The sequence below is a fragment of the Mytilus galloprovincialis genome, chromosome 1 (genome assembly GCF_965363235.1).
Source record: "Mytilus galloprovincialis chromosome 1, xbMytGall1.hap1.1, whole genome shotgun sequence".
Taxonomy (NCBI): Eukaryota; Metazoa; Mollusca; class Bivalvia; order Mytilida; family Mytilidae; genus Mytilus; species Mytilus galloprovincialis.
The window spans coordinates 108,226,993-108,247,642 of NC_134838.1; the positions used below are offsets into that span (position 1 = coordinate 108,226,993).

General features: G+C 31.5%; 1 protein-coding gene across 1 annotated transcript; it reads right to left on the reverse strand.

Annotated features, from left to right (window-relative positions):
• Positions 1 to 1,413: 1,413 nt before the first annotated feature.
• On the reverse strand, positions 1,414 to 14,970 carry LOC143049918 (src kinase-associated phosphoprotein 2-like). The gene is made up of 7 exons (XM_076223694.1): positions 14,751 to 14,970; positions 12,780 to 12,938; positions 11,672 to 11,749; positions 7,531 to 7,614; positions 6,133 to 6,335; positions 4,601 to 4,706; positions 1,414 to 2,234 (listed from the first exon to the last, which is right to left on the reverse strand). Exons 1-7 carry the CDS (start codon positions 14,788 to 14,790, stop codon positions 1,660 to 1,662), a joined length of 1,245 nt encoding a protein of 414 aa, XP_076079809.1. The 5' UTR covers positions 14,791 to 14,970; the 3' UTR covers positions 1,414 to 1,659.
• Positions 14,971 to 20,650: the final 5,680 nt, after the last annotated feature.

Consider the following 20,650-nt stretch of genomic DNA (forward strand, 5'->3'; position numbering starts at 1 on the left):
AAATATTTTTGACAATTTAACGACAGTACTGTGCATTGTATATTGTTATTGGTACTTCACCTTTATATTTGTACATATGTGATTTGATTTTGCGTAATTTATCAGTTATGTCTACTAACTATATTTAATATAAACATATTTACAGTACATAACCAAAGAGTAAAATCACAAAAATACTGAACTCAGAGGAAAACCTAATCGGAAAGTCCATAATCACATGGCAAAATCAAGTGACAAAACACATAAAAAACGAACGGACAAGAACTGTCATATTCCTGACTTGGTACAGGCATTTTCGAATGTAGAAAATGCAAGACAGAATCAAGGATTCTAGACAGAAGTAACTTTATAATATTAAACCAACAACATTTTCAACTAGTATCAAAGGTACCAGGATTATAATTTAGTAAGCCAGACACGCGTTTCGTCTACATCAGTGACGCTCATATTAATATATTTATAAAGCCAAACAAGTACATAGTTGAAGAGCATTTAGGACCCAAAATTCCAAAAATTTGTGCCAAATACGGCTAAGGTAATCTATGCCTGGGAAAAGAAAATCCTTAGTTTTTCGAAAAATTCAAAGTTTTGTGAGCAGGAAATTTATAAAAATAACCACATTATTAATATTCATGTCCACACCGAAACGTCCACCAGCAGTGGCATCGACCCAGTGGTGTAAAAAATCACAGACACAGTAAAAATTACTTGTAATTTTGGTTCTGAACGTTCCTGATGAAGGAAAATAAAGAAAGTACTTCGGACAAATTCATTTTAGTATTCAACATAAATTTTGAAAATTTACTTATATCAATCTATAAAAAATTTATGAAATTTAAAGACTTATGAACCCCTATCATAGTTTCTTAAACTATGCATTTTGGTGAGTATTTAAATTCACGATTACTCCCTGCTCACGAAATCAACAAAAATAGCTATCCCTCGATTAGTAATGAAACCAAAATGATTCAAGTTAACAAAAATTGATGTTCTTCTGAACAACGAAAATATTTCTACAAAATTTAATATTTGAACTATCTGAATATGTTAAAAAAATCAAATATTGTTACATAAATACAGCATAAGCATTTTTGAATTGTATTATGATGTAAATGTATGCAAAATTTGGTTTCCTTGTGCTATAATTCTATATATGATTCAATCGGAAAAGCTGCTTTTAATTACTAATATCATATTTAGGGAAAAATGTATGAAGGAGGCGGTTGACAAAACTAGGCCCAAGATTGGATGAGATTAAAAGATTTTTTGAGGAAATAAAATGTTTAAAAGAAAGCATTCTATTAATTTAGTACAATTTCTGTCGAATACTCTTTTAATCTAAAAAAAAAAAATAGAGAAAAAAAAACAGGTGTGAAAACATACTTTTCATTTTTTTTAAATGTCAACACATAGTTTCAAATTATCAAAATTTTATTCTAAATCAGTTCTTAACAAATGTGTGTTCCGTCTAAACTCTTTACTTACTCAAAAACAAGAAAACAAAAATAGAAATCACAAAAGATTCCATGAACGATGTCAACTTGAATATCTTACCTTATACAAAACAGCATAAAAATATCATTAGGTTCAACTAACAATAAAAGTAGGAGGAAAGAGGAAATAATTTTGATAATATTTTTCTATCAAATTGTAAAATTTTCAGAATGTTAGTGTCGCTGTATAAGCCTCTGTGAGATAATTTTTTGGTACCAATCCAAATTTACCATTTAGTTCACCTATCCACCATGAGCGGTCATCAAAATCTCTATTTATAATGTAAATAATATCACCCTTTTTAAAAGACAACTCTTTATCATTATCCCCCGTGCAATCCCATTTTCCAATATACATATTTTCAAAGTCATCCTCCTTTCTATATGACTTTGGTTCCTCAACCTCAACTGGTGGTGGAGGTGGGGGAAGTTCGTCGGACATTTTCATTGGTTCCCTAATCGGCGGAAGTGGTCTGGATTGGTAAGGATCCTCATCCGGAACGGGTGGCGGTGGAGGACGTGCAATTCGTGGTGGAGGTACAGATGGCACAGAAGGAGTTGATGCATCTTCATACAACTCATCTTGTACAGGAGCAGATAATCCCTCATCATAAATATCTTCTTGTATAGGTTCAGGTTGGAAAGCAACTGGTTCTGCTTCATAAATATCTCCTTCTGTTCCATCATCATACAATTCTTGTGACTCATGTGCATCGTCTCCTACAGGCTCATATATATCACCTAAAATGAATTAAACATCGAATTATTTATAATGATAATTATATATAAATAATAAAAATAACATATATGTCTATGAGACAACTATCCACAAGAAACAAAATGACACAGCAATTAACAAATATAGGTCACCGTGTGCGGCCTTCAACAATGAGCAAATCTCATACCCCACAGTCATATATTAAAGACACCGACATGATTAACGGCCTAATTTATGAACAAAATAATGAACGAACAAGAATGTGTCTAAAGTACACGGATGCCCAACTCGCACTATCCTTTTCCATGTTCCATGGAGTGTAAAAATTGGGTAATAATCTAATTTGGCATTAAAATTAGAAAGATTATACTATAGGGAACATATGTACTAAGTTTCAAATTGATTGGACTTCAATTTCATCAATAACTACCTTGACCAAAAACTTTAACCTGAAACTCCCACTTTCATTTTCTATGTTTAGTGCACCGTAAAATCGGGGTCAAAAGTCTAATTTGGCTTTAAAATTAGACAGATCATATCATAAGCAACAAGTATACTAAGTTTCAAGTTGATTGGACTTCAGCTTCATCAAAAACCACCATGATCAAAAACTTTAACCTGAAACTCCCCCTTTCATTTTTTATGTTAAGTGGACCGTGAAATTGGGGTCAAGAGTATAATTTGGCTTTAAAATTAAAAATATCATATCATAAGCAACAAGTGTACTAAGTTTCAAGTTAATTGGACTTCAATTTCATCAATAACTACCTTGATCAAAAACTTTAAACTGAAACTCCCCCTTTCAATTTCTATGTTCAGTGTACCGTGAAATTGGGGTCAAAAGTCTAATTTGGCTTTAAAATTAGAAAGATCATATCATAAGCAACAAGTGTACTAAGTTTCAAGTTGATTGGACTTCAGCTTCATCAAAAACTACCTTGACCAAAAACTTTAACCTGAACGGACGAACAGACGAACGAACGGACGGACGAACGAACGCACGAACGGAAGCACAGACCAGAAAATATAATTCCCCTCTACTATCGAAGGTGGGGCATAAAAACAAATATGTTACACAGCAACAAAAGACAACTACTGAGTTATAGGTTCTTTAATATGGCAGGGTTGAACTAGATAGCACCAAACCCTTCCCCTAACCTAGGACATTGGTCCAACAGCAAAATAAAATACACAGCAAAAAACAACAACTATCGCTCAGAATCCTGACTTGAGACCGGCAAACGTAGAATGTGGCGGGTTTAAATTAGTTTGAAGACGAAGGCCCTTCCCTAAGCTGGGACAGTGGTGTAACAGTACAACATCAGATCAAAATCTAGCAGACATCATTAACATATTGTAATGATTACGATGAATATTTTTTCACAAAGTGTTTTCACATATTAGGAAATGTTGTAGGCTAATGGTTTAAAACTTATTTGTCTGTTTGAAACAAAAGTTTAAATATACAAAGAACAATAAATGACAATTTTTGAATAAAATAGATATCTAGAATTGTCCGTTTATAGACTATTATAAAAACAAAATTAGACGTAAATTGTGCATTTACTAGTCATGTCACATATTTGTTGACAATTATATCTTGTACCGTAAGTCATACTGAAATTTAAACATTTAAACAGCGGAATTAACAGAAATACTACCAATAGAGATTACCTAAAACGGGGATAACTTTCAAGAAAACAAAACTAGAACATCGGTTTAGTTTCTGGTTGAAATACTCAGAATGTGCACATATATAAATCACAGTTCGTTCGTACATTTTTTCCTTCTTTCGTAAAACTTTAAATGTGTAATCTATAAATCAGTCTTACTACCGTTATGAAACTATATATTTGATTTATATATTCAAGTATTTTGGAAATAATGCTTAGATTACAGCCTTTTAAACGGAAAACTAATTAAAAACATAATGGTAAAAATATTAGAATAGAATGTTTTTAAATATTCTCAGGGCATTGTTGAGGTATCTGACCAGTGGTATTATTTTGATTTCAGTATTGCATCACAGAAATGAAAATGTTTACAAAACATTGAACAAACAACAGTAACACATGTCATTTTCATTCTACAATTTCTTTTTATTAATTTTGATAGTGCTGTGTCCTCCTAAAGCTTTTGCAATCAATTATTTAAAAGTAGAACTTCAATCAAATGTGCAACAGCACTTCATTTGACTATGATTATGTGAAATGTTAACAAAATGCATGCATTAGAATAAGGTGCAGTGCAAACATGGAACAAAAAAACGAACGAAGATAAAGACAGATGGTTTTACAATGACTATATACTACAGTAGTACTATATAAAGCGAGGGGTGGGGTAAAATGGTATGTTAACATGAAGTCAAGCTAGCGGTACAATCCTTTACCATCATCTTCATTATCAAAATCTTTCATTTTTGTAGCAACAACAGCTCTTGCTTGTTGAACTGCAGTTTTCCATTCTTCAACATCACTTTTAGTTGTGGTCATAAACTGGAAATAATAAAATATCAGAAATTCCACACCTCATACATAAATTTTGTGTTTTTAATCGAAAAAATGTAACCACAGACATAGAATCAAACCAAAAACCATGATACAAATTTTGCAGTTTTGTGTAGTTTTTTTAATCCCGCGCGACGCGTTGCAAGGGACTAGAAATACCCGTTATCATCCGTCCGATCTTGTTCGCGCTCTCCAGAACAATAGTTGTCAGATTTTTTTTATAAAATATATATCATAAATATATATCAGCATTGTCTCGGACAAGTTCGAAAATTAATTTTATTGACAATAACATAGTTAGCCCTCTCACATGTTCAATTTATGCCAGATATTTATCAAATCTATATCAGCCATGTTTAGACATTTCATAAAATAAGTGCTAATGAAATATGTGCTAATGAAATACTTTTAAAAAAGCTATGTCCCTTCGACATATAAGTTATGTCTTATATTACATTGCATTTTCTTTCAAGCTTGCATTTCTCCTAGACTAATATAGTTATTAAGATAAAATGTAAAAAAAACCTTGTTCCTTTATCAAATTTGATAATAACAGTATGTTCTAAAAGTTAACTTTACCTTAAAGACTTGCGAATGATGCATTTTCAAAAAGGCATCAATAATAGCTCACTGTTTTTTCTATAAATCCCCTATTAAGAATTTCCAATTACTAACTTTGTTTCTTGTTTTAGATTTTTGCACAGGGAAACATTTCTTATGTAAGACATACAATATCCATTGGTGTTGGGTTTTTTTTAACAAATCAAGTGTAACCAGTATTGTGTTTTATGCAGGCAGGATATGACAATTAGTTAGACTGTATAAGAGCACTACAGATGTGTGGTTAAGATAGGATTGACAAATAGCTTTCACATGTAAAACCATTCTCCATGAGATTGTGTTACCTCTCAACAGAAAGTTGTTTACTAATTATATGCTATTGCTTTGAACATTTCCATTTTGATTACAGTTTATATGTTGTCACTAGATTTTTGTCAGTCAATAGATGCAACATCATAGTATCGTTTTTAGTTAATATATCACTCAATCTTAAATGATTCAGGCAGGAAAAGCAAAATTAATTCGTGGACATTTTTATATATTTTATTAAAGTTCTTTGTAAACTAGAAATCTCAGGAAATGATTATTTTCTCTCGTTTTACGAGCATATCATACATTTATAGGTCTATAGATAAAGGCAGATGTGGTGTGAGTGCCAATGAGACAACTCTCCATCCAAATAACAATTTAAAAAAGTAAACCATAATAGGTTCATAATTTTTAGTCCATTCTATTTGTATTATATTTTCATTTTCGATATTCAGATGAAGCTTAACATTTTTTAAATGAATATAAATGTTTCACCTATTAGTATTTCTTTTAAAATACTGTACTTCACCTAAAATATACTAACTTCATAGGTTCTGGTTGAGGTAGGATTAACAAGTTTAAAGCAAAGTTCCTTCTTCTTGTCATCTTTCGTCATTTCTGGTGCTTCTTCAAAACTACAATCTGTTAATCTGAAAGCTCCATTCATTTTCTTTGATGTCTTACCATCAAAGTAGTAAAATATATTGCCTTTAACGACACACCATCTCTTTTGCATAGTCCTAAGACCTTAATAAAATAAATCATGAATTTAAACACAATAAAATCATAACAAAACAAATAAACAACGTATTATGAATTTAAGGGAATTCATGTAATTAAGATGAAGAAAAATGAATAAAGACAACAGTATTCTGCTGTTCAAAGCACAGCACAAAGCAATTCTAGTCATTCATTCTCTTATTATTGAATAATATTAGGGCACCAGTAGTAGTCAGTATTTCGCCACTGGCATGCCAATGTGGATTAAAACTGGCTTTTTCAAAACCTTGGAAATGATCTTAAATCAAGAAATATATCTCCATCATGCAAGGCTTTGGTGTCTTGCCCTACTGGGTTAAACCTTATGATTTAAAGGCTCTACATCTTTTTGGAATCAGTTCACCAGTTCAGCAGTCACCAATCTGTGTTGACATAAATCATCATTGATATTGTCATATTTATTAATTCAATACTGAGTTTGAATTGTTCGAAATACTGTATCGACCCTGCTTTTTTCTTATTTTTCTGTACCACTTCATGAATATGACAGTTGTTATCCATTCGTTTGATGTGTTTAAGCCTTTAATTTTGCCATTTCATTACGGATTTCCCGTTTTGAATTTTTGGATTTTTGGATTTCTGTATTTTTTTTCTTTTATTTTTTGTTATTTTGTCATTTATTAGACCGTTGGTGTTCTCGTTTGAATTGGTGTACATTTTGTTATGTCAAGAGCTTATACAATTAACTATGTGGTATTGTTTTTGCTCATTGATTCAAAAATACCTCAGTAACAAATGCTTGATACAAAATTGACTGTATAACTAAAGTGCAAACTATACATCTATAATCAGTAAACAGACACTAAAGTTTTATCCTAATGCAAAAAGAAAACAAAAGATGTTTCTATAACTATTCTGATCAGCAAACAATAAAGATACTTTCCCAATTTTGGTGAGTACTAGCATGCTTACCTATAAAAGTTTTGATTGTTTTGTTCACACTATATAATGGAATTTTATTCGACTGTCATAAGAGTGAGAGGTTAAGCTAGCTATCAAACAATGTTTGTTCCACTATTTTCTACATAAGACATTGCCTGTACCAAGTCAGGAAAATGACAGTTGTAATCCATTCGTTTGATGTGTTTGAGCTTTTGAATTTGCTATTTTCTTTAAACTTTCCGTTTATAATTTTACTTTTTCCTTAACCATATATGGATACCTGTTGGTTTCTTCTTTTCCAAAATTCCAGCCTTCGTGAAATTTGTAAGCTCCGCGACTGGTACATTTGGAATATCTGCATTACCTGTAGAATAAGATAATCAAATTTAATTTTAAACTAACATATACTAGTTAATTCTAAACTCACATATAATAGTTAGCTAACATATACTTATTAGTGTCTTGTATTTCAAATCGAGGATAACATTTGCAAAATGTAAGTTGAAACTATTTACATTTTTTATTATTGCAATCTGTTATCCAACAGTAAAATATCCGATTCGATATAAGAATTTACCAATGCCTTTATTATTTTATGTAAACGCTTCATGTATGAAGGAAATTGCTTTTCAAATAACCATAATTTAATTGATCCCTTATATATACAAATGAAAAATATGAAATGATAATCTTGAGCAAGATACTAAAATTACTATGCTATCTGACTACCATTCAGGTGCACCTGCGATCACCCCATGTTTCTGGTGGGACTCATGGCGCTCAGAGTTTTGTGATGTACTTTGTGTACTGTTTGTTTTCGACTTATGTCATTTGATGACTTTTGATATCTTGTACCTAACTTTTATTTGTACCAGTATTTGAGTTGAGATAATAATTGATCAAAAGTTTGAACGATACTATATATAACACCCAACCTTTTTCCTAACCAGAAACACGCGTACTTTGATAAGTGATTCAAATTCATTCTAATTAGACACATATACACTGGGGTAAAGCTGATGACCGTAACTGCATTCACGGTCATCCCAAGATGTCGGATGAAAAATTAGGTCAGTTTCTGTATTGCGTGTTAAAGTGTTTCTATATCATTTTCTTTACAAATAATACATTGAAACGATGTAAATTTATAAAAGAATCACTCGAAAATCACTAATTACTTCTGAGAAATGTGCATGAAACGGGAAATTCGATTTGAAAAAATCGCCAAGATGACCGTAAATCACAATCGAGATGACCGTAACAGAATCAGCGATTCATAACAAGGCTGACCGTAACTGCTTTTAAGATGACCGTAATTTATAAATGATGACCGTAACTTTTAAAGGATGACCCTCAATTCTAAGAAATATCCGTATTTATATAACTGTCTTTTTGTATCAAATGATTAATCGTGTTGGTATACACATATTAATATGAGAGTTTTATCCTATAGGTAGAAGAAAATAAGACGTGCTTCAAATGCAAAGATTACCATATGTATCTTTTTTACAGTAGAGGGTTTAATTTTTAAAATGAATTTGCCAAAAGACATGCAAATGAACAGGAAGGGAAAACATGCTACAAAAGCGCGATAAAATTACACCTTACAAGCATAATGAAAAAATGCGGTGCACAGCCTTCAACTGCTCGACAAAAGATTTTTTGTATTGTTTCTGGGATTCCTTTCAATGACATATAATAAATACACATTTTTAAAAATGCCAAAAAAATGCATGTACACCCATTGATATTATATCGTCTTTCATTTTGTCGTGCAAATAAAATAACAGAAATATTTTGAAAATATCATTTGAATAAACTAGTGAAGGTGAGCTCCAGCAAAATAGATCCTTAAAATAGTATTGTACGAAAAGCGTATCACAAGGCGGAACGTTGTCAATTTGTATATATCCAGAAATGTTATTCATAGTCAGGATTCTATTTCTTCAAAATTATCTCCCCATTAAGCCAGTTCATGCTCACAATCGTAGAAATGGAAGCCATTGTAGGGATGACGCTCTGCCAATTTTGCTCTTGAAAACTGATAAATTTATCCACATAGCACCATTACGATCGATCGTTATATGTCAGTTGTATTTTAAAAGACAAATGTATCTACTAGCTAATGAGCATTAGTTCATGATCTCGTCTGCATTGATTCAACTTAAAAATATTGTCTGTTCGGATGTCAGATGGAATTTTTGAAAATTCTTAAGCATTTAAAAAAATTCTAATTAAATATTTAGTGGAAGGGCAGACTTAACATTTTCAGTGGTTGAAGATTATAAACCCTAGTTATCACACACAAGAAAATCATATTTTTTCGAAGATATCCATTTTCATCATCCAAATTAAAAGACTGTCGTCAAGTACTTTTAGAAAAAAATAGCTATTCGAACACACCTACTCTGTTTTTGTGATTCATTAGATAGGTATCTCACTTGACCCATATATTTCATCTTTTCGTACTGTCATTTTTTGCGTTATAAAGTCAACCTGTAGCTTTGATATATAATGATGATAGAAACTGAAGCGAGATGCTATATAAAATACTCTTGCTTTGTACGTTTTAAAGACAAAATATACACCCCAAACATGCCCTAACATAAAAAGGTGCACTCGATTTTTCTCTTTTCGATACCGTGGCAATCGTTACCCGTTTTGGGGAATTTTTTCTTGATTCACATTATGGAAGGGCAGACACGAAAATTTCTGAACTAAAAGATTGATAATTTGTTCTCCGTCCGTGATAAAAAAAATCGGAAGTTATGCATTTTCTACATCCAACTTCTAGATACTATATATAAAAAAGAAGATGTGGTATTATTGCCAATGAGACAACTATCCAGAAAAGACCAAAATGACAGAAACATTAACAACTATAGGTAACCGTAAGGCCTTCAACAATGAGCAAAGCCCATACCGCATAGTCCGCTATAAAAGCACAGGCACTTGTCTCAGAAAAAAAAATTACCTATATACCTTAATATGCACTTGTCTCAGAAAAAAAAAATTACCTATATACCTTAATATTTTTTTTTCTGAGACAAGTGCCTGTGTATAAAAGGCCCCGATAAGAACCATGTCGTCGACTTGATATCTTATTGTTTTGCATTACTTTGTAATAGATACATTGAAAACTTATGCAAATGGTGTTTTTAAAATAAGAAAATTGTCGTTTTATTTGTTTCTATTAACTTTTTAAAATTTTGTTACTATATCAAACATTACAGTTAACATTTATCGCTTTCTCGATAAACACAGAGCTTTGATTCTTTTGTTCTATTTCAAAAGTGTTTCCGCCTGCATATATCAAGACGAATTAAGATTTCAATCTGCTTCCTCTGGAACCATAAACATGGGCTCGATAACCAAATATTCGTATGTATAATTATTAATGTTTTTAATGCTCCATTTATTGGCATTATGTTTTTCTGGTCTGTGCGTACGTTCGTTCGTTCGTCTGTTTGTTTGTCCGTTTGTCCAGCTTCAAGTTAAATAAAATTGAAACTTAGTACACATTTTCCTATGGTATGATCTTTTTAATTCTAATGCCAAATTACAGTTTTATCCCATTTTCATAGTCCACTAAACATAGAAAATGATAGTGTAGATGAGACATCCGTGTACTAGGGACACATTCATGCTTCTTCAAATTTTCGTCTTATCGCTGTCATTTTGTGTTAAAATTTTAACGTCGATATCAATAAATATTTCATTGTTTCCGAGAAATATGCAATTTACTATCATTGTTATAAATCCTAAATTTATGGCCAATTATATTATAGTTTTAAAAAAGAAATTTATGAAACATATTTATATCCGCTAACCGAGCCCCTATTGAGATAGACAAACTCAACAAAAAAGCTTTGAATACAAAACGGATATTTCTTAGAATTGATGGTCATCCTATAAAAGTTACGGTCGTCCTATATAAATTACAGTCAGTATTTACAAATTACGGTCGTCCTTTACAAGTTACGGTCATCCTTGTTTTATGTTACGGTCATCTTGAAAATATTTTGATTATGATTTACGGTCATCTTGGCGATTTTTTCAAATCGAATTTCCCGTTTCATGCACATTTCTCAGAAGTAATTAGTGATTTTCGAGTGATTCTTTTATAAATTTACATCGTTTCAATGTATGATTTGTAAAGGAAATGATATAGAAACACTTTAACAGACAATACAGAAACTGACCTAATTTTTCATCCGACATCTTGGGATGACCGTGAATGCAGTTACGGTCATCAGCTTTACCCCAGTGCATATATATACTTATTATTTTGGCATCACAAACTTTAATTACAACATTTTATACATAATATAATTTGAAAATAAGATTGAAATTACAGATTTATGAGTAATTTAAATAAAAGTAAAAAGAAAAAAAAATACTTGGCAATATACTCTACTCACAATCAGAATAAGCATCTTCTGTTTCATCGGTGTTAGAACTACCACCAGTTCTTGTTGATTCGTCATCTTTTGAAAGATCTGTAATTAATAATCATATAGCAATAAGGCTGAATAATCATATATTGAAAACATAGATTTTACTCTTTGAAAGAGAAGAAAATGTACAAATTTCAAAATGTGCAACGCTTATATCTCCCTTGTGACAATATCTGGTCTTACCAGTATTCATGCCTGATAATGACTGCATGTGGGCAAATTATTTATGAATTACACTGAATTTAAACTTTCTGCATAAGTTTGATTTAAGTGACTCTATTAACATTTGAATAAATTCATTTTTTTTGTACCTGCTAGGAAAACTTTGGAAGTAACTGTAATAAATATGCTTTTTTCATTTAAGTATGTTCTATTATATTATATACGACACATATTAAATGCTCCTCCCGTCACTTTTTATCCCATTAGAAAAATAGCTATAACTAAAATATATGACATCTTCAGAAACTCCAAGTTAGGAATATGATAGCTGTTTTCCATTCGTTTTGTGTCTTTGAGAACTTGAGTTTGCCATTTGTTAAGGGACTTTCCATATTGCATTTTCCTTGGAGTTCGTCTTTTGTTTGTTATTCTATTTCTTTCTATTATTTCTTCCTTTTTTATTTTACTTTTTTTTTCTCTCAATCTATTAACACAGAACAGGCATCATGTGTATATGGTATTCCAATGCATCAATCCGTTTATTATTTTTAATTTTAGTGTCTTGTGTACAATTTGGAGTTTAGTATGGCGTTCATTATCACTGAACTAGTATATATATTTGTTTAAGGGCCAGCTGAAGGACGCCTCCGGGTGCGGGAATTTCTAACTGCATTGAAGACCTGTTGGTGACCTTCTGCTGTTGTCTGTTGTCTGTTCTATGGTCGGGTTGTTGTCTCTTTGACACATTACCCATTTCCATCCTCAATTTTACTAAATAAGAATACACTCTAAAACTTGTAGAAGTGTCCAACTATACTGCAAAAAGTCATAATTAAAATTATTTTTTAGAACAAACATCGTTCATTGTGCAGTTTTTTAACAACTCAATTACTGAAAACAGTAATCAAACCTTTCGCGTGTTTGACTTGTTCTGTTGTGGGCGTTGTTCCTAATTGTGGCCACTTTTCCTTCAGTTTGCATATTTTGTCTATTATTTCTTGTTTACGGTTTTTTGCAGTTTTTCCTAATTTATCATGTTTCAATTCCTCTATCAGAAACTTTTCAACATCTGAAATGCATGAATTTATAATATAATGGAAACAACAGGGTATAATAGAAAAAAAAACTTTGTTAGAAAAGAATAAACGTGGCATCTGGTAAAATATGTTGGTAACCAGCAAAAAATATATTATACTGGATAATACGAAATTCTGTATGCGATGAAATTGTTAACTAACAGTAAATTACACAACGTTTTGAATTTCTTTTATAATTTAAAACTATAATTCTTTACATTATGCAAAATGAATACAAAATGAACTGGCAATTATTACCTTATCATCTTTATTCATTGTTTGCCTACCAAATAAGCTTATCAAATATACCACGCTGTACATTTAGTACGTCAGACGCGCGTTAAAAAAGATGAGCGTCAAAAAGGACAAATCTGGTACGATGTTGAAGACCATTGAGTACCCAAAATTCCAATGCTGTAGCGTGCAAAAAAAAATGATATCGCTGGTATTATAAGGACAGAAAACAACTAGTATAAAAAGATAAGGAAAATAGATAATAATTGGAGGACGTAAATCAACTAATACAAGGAGGACATAAAGCAACCAGTATTAAGAGGGCAGGAAAACAACTAGTAATCAGAAAACAGAAAAAAAACTAGTATCAAGAGGACAGAAAACAACTAGTTTTAGGAGGACCGTATAGTAACAGTTATTTAGAAGACAGGAAACAACTAATATCAAGACGAAAGAAAATAACTAGTATTAAAAGGACAGAAAACTCTTTGTATATAGAAGACATAAAAAGGCAACTAGTATAAAGATGACAGAAAACAATAAGTATAAAGAAGACAGGAAATACTGTAAACCAACTAATTTTTGCGAGCGATTTATTTTCGCGACTTTCGCGATTGATATAAAACGCTAATATAAATCGTCGCGAATATGTTAAACTTCGATCTTCTCCCATATAAGTACATCAATAAAAAAATAACATCGCCAATACAAGTAGCCGCGTAGTCGAAAAGAAACGACTAAACGCGAAATAAAGTATCCGCGAAAATAAGTTGGTTTACAGTAGCTAGTATTAAGAGGACAGAAAACAACTAATATGAAGAGGACCGGAAACAACTAGTGTTAAGAGGACAAGAAAACAGCTCTACATCTAATATTAATTAAGGAAACCGGGAAACAGTCCTTATAAATGAGACAAGAAAACAGCTAGCATTTATGGAACAGCAAAACAACTAATATAACATAGAAGGACAGAAAACAAATAGTATTAAGAGGACAGAAAACAACTAGCATTTAGAGGACAGAAAGCAACTTGTATTTAATGAACTGCCAAACGAATAGTATTAGGAGGACAGAAAACAAAATGTATTAAGAGGACAAGAAACCGACTCTTTATATCAAGTATTAATTAAGGAAACCGGTTGATGGACAGGGAAATAACTGGAATGTATTGAACAGCAAAACAACTTATATTACATTAGAAACAACTAGTATTTAAGGAACTGCAAAATTTATTGTATTGATTGGACAGAAAACTACTAGTATCAAGATGACAGGAAATAGGTAGTATTAATAAGGGACAGGAAAACAACCAGTATTATTAAGGGGCAGGAAAACAACCAGTATTACGGTGACAGCAAAACTAACTTTCATTTTTGTGTTAATTCTGCTATTTAAAAAAGATTGCTGTTAGTTGTATCATCGTTTTTCAAGGCACAATCTGCAATTGAACATTACACTTGACGGAAAATACATATGAGAGCAATAAATTACAAGAGAGGCGAAATTACAACAAATATTAAAATTGAAGGGATTTTCTTTTTTAAGCAGAAACAAGTGTTTGTGTATTTTACCTGATATAAGAGACTTAATAGATTCGTGAAATTCTGACATAATGAAAGATCTTTCAACTATTTGACTGTCAAAACACTAAGATGTTGATTTCTTCCCTCTTCCTTGTACATTTCTAACAGGGGCAGAAGGAAAACACCCGAGAAGCTTGTAAATAAATGGTTTCTGAAATAAACATTTTATTGTATTTGTTTTACTTCCCCCTCGCAGTTGTTTGATGTCAATTCATTGTTAGCTTACGCTTCACTTGTTTCCCACAATATCCGTATACAAAAATTAAGGGAGATAATCAGTCGAAAATTATTGAAATCGCTTTACAATAATATTACCTTTAATCTCGACATTTCAGACGACGACCTAACAGTAAGTCACAAAATTATTATCTTGCTTGTGATTTTTTATGGTTGTAACTTTAAAACCAAATCCGACCAATTGCCTGGTTATTTTTTCAGTAAACTGTGAGAGGTATGTTTTGGGGATTTAAACTTCAAAACCAAATCCGACCAATTGCCTGGTTATTTTTTCAGTAAACTGTGAGAGGTATTTTTTTTGTGATTTAAACTTCAAAACCAAATCCGACAAATTGCCTGGTTATTTTTTCAGTTAACTGTGAAATACATGACCTAAAACCCCACAATATTTTAAAAGGAAAAAATTATTTCAGTAAAATTGGATTTATTCTTCTAATGCCAGCAGGGAAGATTATTTGTCTTACAGTATTTCAGAGGGTAATTTTTATGATCTTCTCATGATGGCAGATTGGCAAATTGTTCTTTCATAAGAACAAAAAAATACGAACAAACTCATAGAAAATAGAGTTTCATAACAGAAGTGTGATATATTCAGCTGAGAAAAAAATATAATTATTTTCAGTGATTGATTGTTGTTGTTTGTTAACGTTCTGAAATTTATGTATCAGGACTACCACAAATAAATATTAAAACCAACCAGGAACATATATATTGACGTTAGATATACAATAAGTCAGTTTTACAATATATTGACCAGGATGAAGGCCCGGAATTTCGACCGCCGCTATTAAGCTAAAAATGAGGGTATTTAGAAAAGTTAGAATTTATGCCATTAAACCTAAGAACCCGTTTAATTGTTCTCAGTGTGCGAAAGGCTTTTGGACTCTCCTTATGGAAGTGTAAGATTAAATTTCCAAATCAAAAAGGTTGCAAATTATTTATACATCCCACAACAGATTGTATAGGCGGGGTCAATAGTTATACCCCGGTCAGACCTCGGGACAGAAAACGTTTTGATCATATCTCACAGATATTAAGGAATCGTCGTTCAAGGACCTGTTTTGTTGCAGTGAAAAGATAAGATTATATTCATCTGCATTGTCTCCGGAGATTGTGGTATCTACAATCAGATAATGATCTGCTTCAGCCTCTTGTGCGCTCTGATATGCCAAAAGATGTCTAAGTTATTATAATAATGCATGTTTATACCTTTAATCTTTTTAGAACACAAGCAAATAGAAAATGTCCATTGGTATGGTGTGTGCATGCATTTTTTTAAATCGTTTAATCATTAAAAAGGGCATGGTGTACTTGTTTAGGTTTCATGAAATTAGGTTGTAATGTTGATGGTTTTAAAAAATGTCAGATTTAGCACAAATTAAGCGATGTCATCAGGACAAATGTGTAACCGCCATCCAAACAGTTCATGCAATAAATATATAAATATATAGTCGAAACCAGTGCAGGTGGTAAAAAATAAGGTAGAATTTTGTTTGGTTAACATTCTTACAAGAGGTCTTTCCGATTTTAATTTTACTTGCAGTTCGATATTTTAGTTATTTTAATTTGTTCGCACAATGTAGTTAAATCATAGAATATTCTTAAATAATGTTCAATATTTGCTGCATGTGGCTCAGTTTTTGTCAGGCGTTTTTGTAGGATCAGTTTCACAATTTCCGTTTCAATTTGCATGGGCATTTTAAACAAAATAAAAAATTTAGAAAATGCATTTTACTTATAGTATTTATTTGTTTGTTCATTATTTTGAACTTGCTTCGATTATGGACTTAATTTCCGTTTTGAATTTGCCTCGGCGTTTGGTATTTTTGTATTTCTACTTTTTAAGTAACTGTGCGTACTCTCGTGTCTGTAATTGTGTCTTTTAAAAAAGATATTCTATGATATCTCACAAAAGTACCAGTTGCTACTCTGTGTTCTGTGATTGAATATTCACATTTTTATTAAAAATCCGTTTTACGCGTCCTTTTGAAATTGTCAAAAGGAAAACAATATTCTTTGTTGGTCACTCTAGAAGATTCTTTCACCTATGTAAAAAAGCATTCTAAGCATTAAAGTCAGCCTTAATTTTTTTAACCGTGACTTGCAACACTTATTTATAGTTCAACCAATTGTTGATGGTGTCCATAAAATTTACGTAGTGTCATTTTTAATCTTTCCTCCTCATAACTTTGTCGGAGCAGTTTCTGCGTTAAGAGCACGTTCCTATATATGAAGTCAGTATAGTGTGACCATGCACGAGCATAACGTATTAATTGAGATACATCATACGACGGAGGTATGTTACTGCAGAGAAATGGGAAATTGATCATTGGAAAGTTGAAATCATCCCGTTTGTCATAAATTTTAGTGTGAAGTCGTCCATCTGTATCAATATTAAGGAAAAAATCAAGGTATATAGCAGTCCTTCTTGTACCAGTAGTATCCTTAATTTCAAGTTCACTGGGATATATGAGATAAAAGTACTGACTGAAATATGGGTTATTCAGTGATAGGACATCATCAATATATCTGATAGTAAAAAATTAACTCAAAGTTTGCAAGGTGCTTTTTCTTTTCTTTTAGAATCCATAGGACGTTAAGCAACCAACAATCAATCAATGTAGAAGGTTGTGAATAAATTCTGCCTCATAAGAGTACAAGTCGACCAGAAGGGGTGCACAGTTAGAACCCATTGGAATACCGATTATCTGTTGAAATATCAATCCTCCAAAGTCGATAATATATTGTTGATTAAAAAGCCAAGCATTTTGATAAAATTATCTTCAAATATTTTCTGATAGAATCAGTGTGGTTCTGAACAAAATAAGAATTAGTATAACCAAAAACAAGAAAGCTTTATCCCCAATTGCCATAAATCTGTTTCCAATCATTTACTGTGCTCACTGGCCTATTACTTTCAGAATTTAGGTCTCAAGAACAATTTTAAAAGTGATTTTATTTTTTGATTTTGCATTTGAATATTGATAAGTGCATTTAACAAGCCTACTTTCCACAAAAAAAAAATCATTTCCTGATCTAATCATCTGAAACAGGAACAACAATTAAGTTTTGATAGAGTTAACCTTCAATCATAGAAAACAACATCAATAAGTGTGTGTGGCCTGCTTAAAACAAGAGGCTTCCAAAAGCCTGAATCGCTCGCCTGTTATTTTTTGGCTTAAATCTTTCATCAATGATTATTTTTGCTCTTCAATATATATTAATAAGTGGATGAATAATGCCATTTAAATATATTTAAATATTCATTGTATCTGTCATGTAATTTACCTTTATGTTCCATTTAAGTCATTGGCGTAAAAGGAAAATAAAATACAAAATTTATACTAGATTCATTTGAAAAGATTTAAAAAACATAAACAACTTGTGTAAAATTATCTTTAAAGGGCAATAACTCCTTAAGGGGTCAATTGACAATTTTGATCATGTAAAACGTTTTTGTAGATCTTACTTTGCTGAACATTTTTTGCTGTTAACAGTTTGTCTTTATCTTAAATAATATTCAAGATAATAACCAAAAACTACAAAATTTCATGAAAATAACCAATTAAGTGGCAGCAACTCATCAATGGGTTGTTCAGTTTGTCTAAAAATTTCAGAACTGATAGAAATTGACCTTTTGAACATTTTTACTCCATGTAAGATTTGCTCTAGATACTTTAGTTTCTGAGATATAATCCTAAAAATGCATTCGACCGCTATGTTCTATTTTTAGCCATGGCAGCCATGTTTCTAGATGGATCAAAACTTCGGATACAATTCCTAAACTATATATCCTAAGGAACATTTATTTAAAGTTTGAAGGTATTTGGCCCAGTAGTTTCAGAGGAGAAGATTTTTGAAATAGTTTACGACGACAGACGACGAATGCCAACTGATGGCATAAGCTCACATGAGCGCCTTGGGCCCTAGTGAGCAAACAAAGGAAACTAAATGATGACAGGAAAACAAACTGACTAACAGATAATTATGTTCCACTGAAAATATATACCCTCAACAATTTTAATGTTAGGATGAGACAAAACCTAGACTGTCCTTTCATTCAAGAGACAATTTAATTTGCATAAAATAATATGTTCAACAAAATATAATCAGTCTATATTTTAAAATAAAAAATTTATTGCACAAATTAAGAGCAAAATTATAAAATGTAATCATTATAACAACAATACTAATACTAAGACTATTAATCAATAACAAATATATATGACAATCAATAAAAAAAATATAAAATAAAATGGAAACCATTGTAATTATATATTTCAGTATTGAAATTTGGAACATGATTTGTGGTTAACAGACAGTAGCACCAGATGAATAAAAATTTCTGAATACTTTTTAATCTTCCACACCTTACGAAACTAAAAAAAACTGGGATCAGTTTCAATTTTCTTGGTTCCAAAAAATCTATAGTTGACATGTTCTCTCCTGATACTTGATTTCTGCCATGAAATAGTCAGGGGCTCTGAAACTAGTGTAAAACATCAGCAAACAAACAAACAGATTAATAAATACCTGTCAATGTTATCAAACAGATTAATAAATACCTGTCAATGTTATCAAAATTTGGAATGAATAGGCATAAAACTGTAAAATGCTACAACAACAGACAACCTGGATAAAACAGACTAGATAAAAAATAGATGATGAATATTAAAATGTCATGAATTTCAACAAAAATAGAGAGCATACAAGTTTTGAACAAAAATCTTCAAAAAGTATGGTGGAGAAAAGAATAAATATTCAAAAGGGTATATAGAATATAACAATTCATAAAAGGGTATATAGAATATTACAATTCATAAAAGGGTATATAGAATATTACAATTCACTGAATCATTAAAAAACAAGAGTGCACACGCTGAAATGTCTCGCCTTCTATACTAATCATTGATATTATGTTGATAGTCCTAAGTATAAAGCTAAGCTTTATTACAACTGTCACATAAACTTAACATTAACTAAGATAACTAAACAAAGACCAATGAACCTTGAAAAAGAGGTCCAGGTCAGATGAACCATGCCAGGCAGACAAGTACAGCTAACAATGCTTCTATACAACATATATAGTTGACACATTACTTATAGTTTAAGAAAAATAGACCAAAACACAAAAACTTAACACTGTGCAATGAACCGTGAAAATGAGGTCACGGTTAAATAAAACCTGCTCGACTGACATAAAGATCCTAAAATATTTCCATACACCAAATATAGTTGACCTATGGCATATAGCATTAGATAAAAAGACCAAAACTCAAAAACTTAACTTTGACCACTGAACCATGAAAATGAGGTCACGGTCACATGACATCTGCCCGCTAGACATGTACACTTAACAATCATTCCATACAACAAATATAGTAGACTTATTGCATATGGTATGAGAAAAACTGACCAAAACACAAAAATTTAACTATAACCACTGAACCATGAAAATGAGGTCAAGGTCAGATGACACCTGCCAGTTGGACATGTACACCTTACAGTCCTTCCATACACCGAATATACTAGCCCTATTGCTTATAGTATCTGAGATATGGACTTGACCACCAAAACTTAACCTTGTTCACTGATCCATGAAATGAGGTCAAGGTCAAGTGAAACTGTCTGACAGACATGAGGACCTTGCA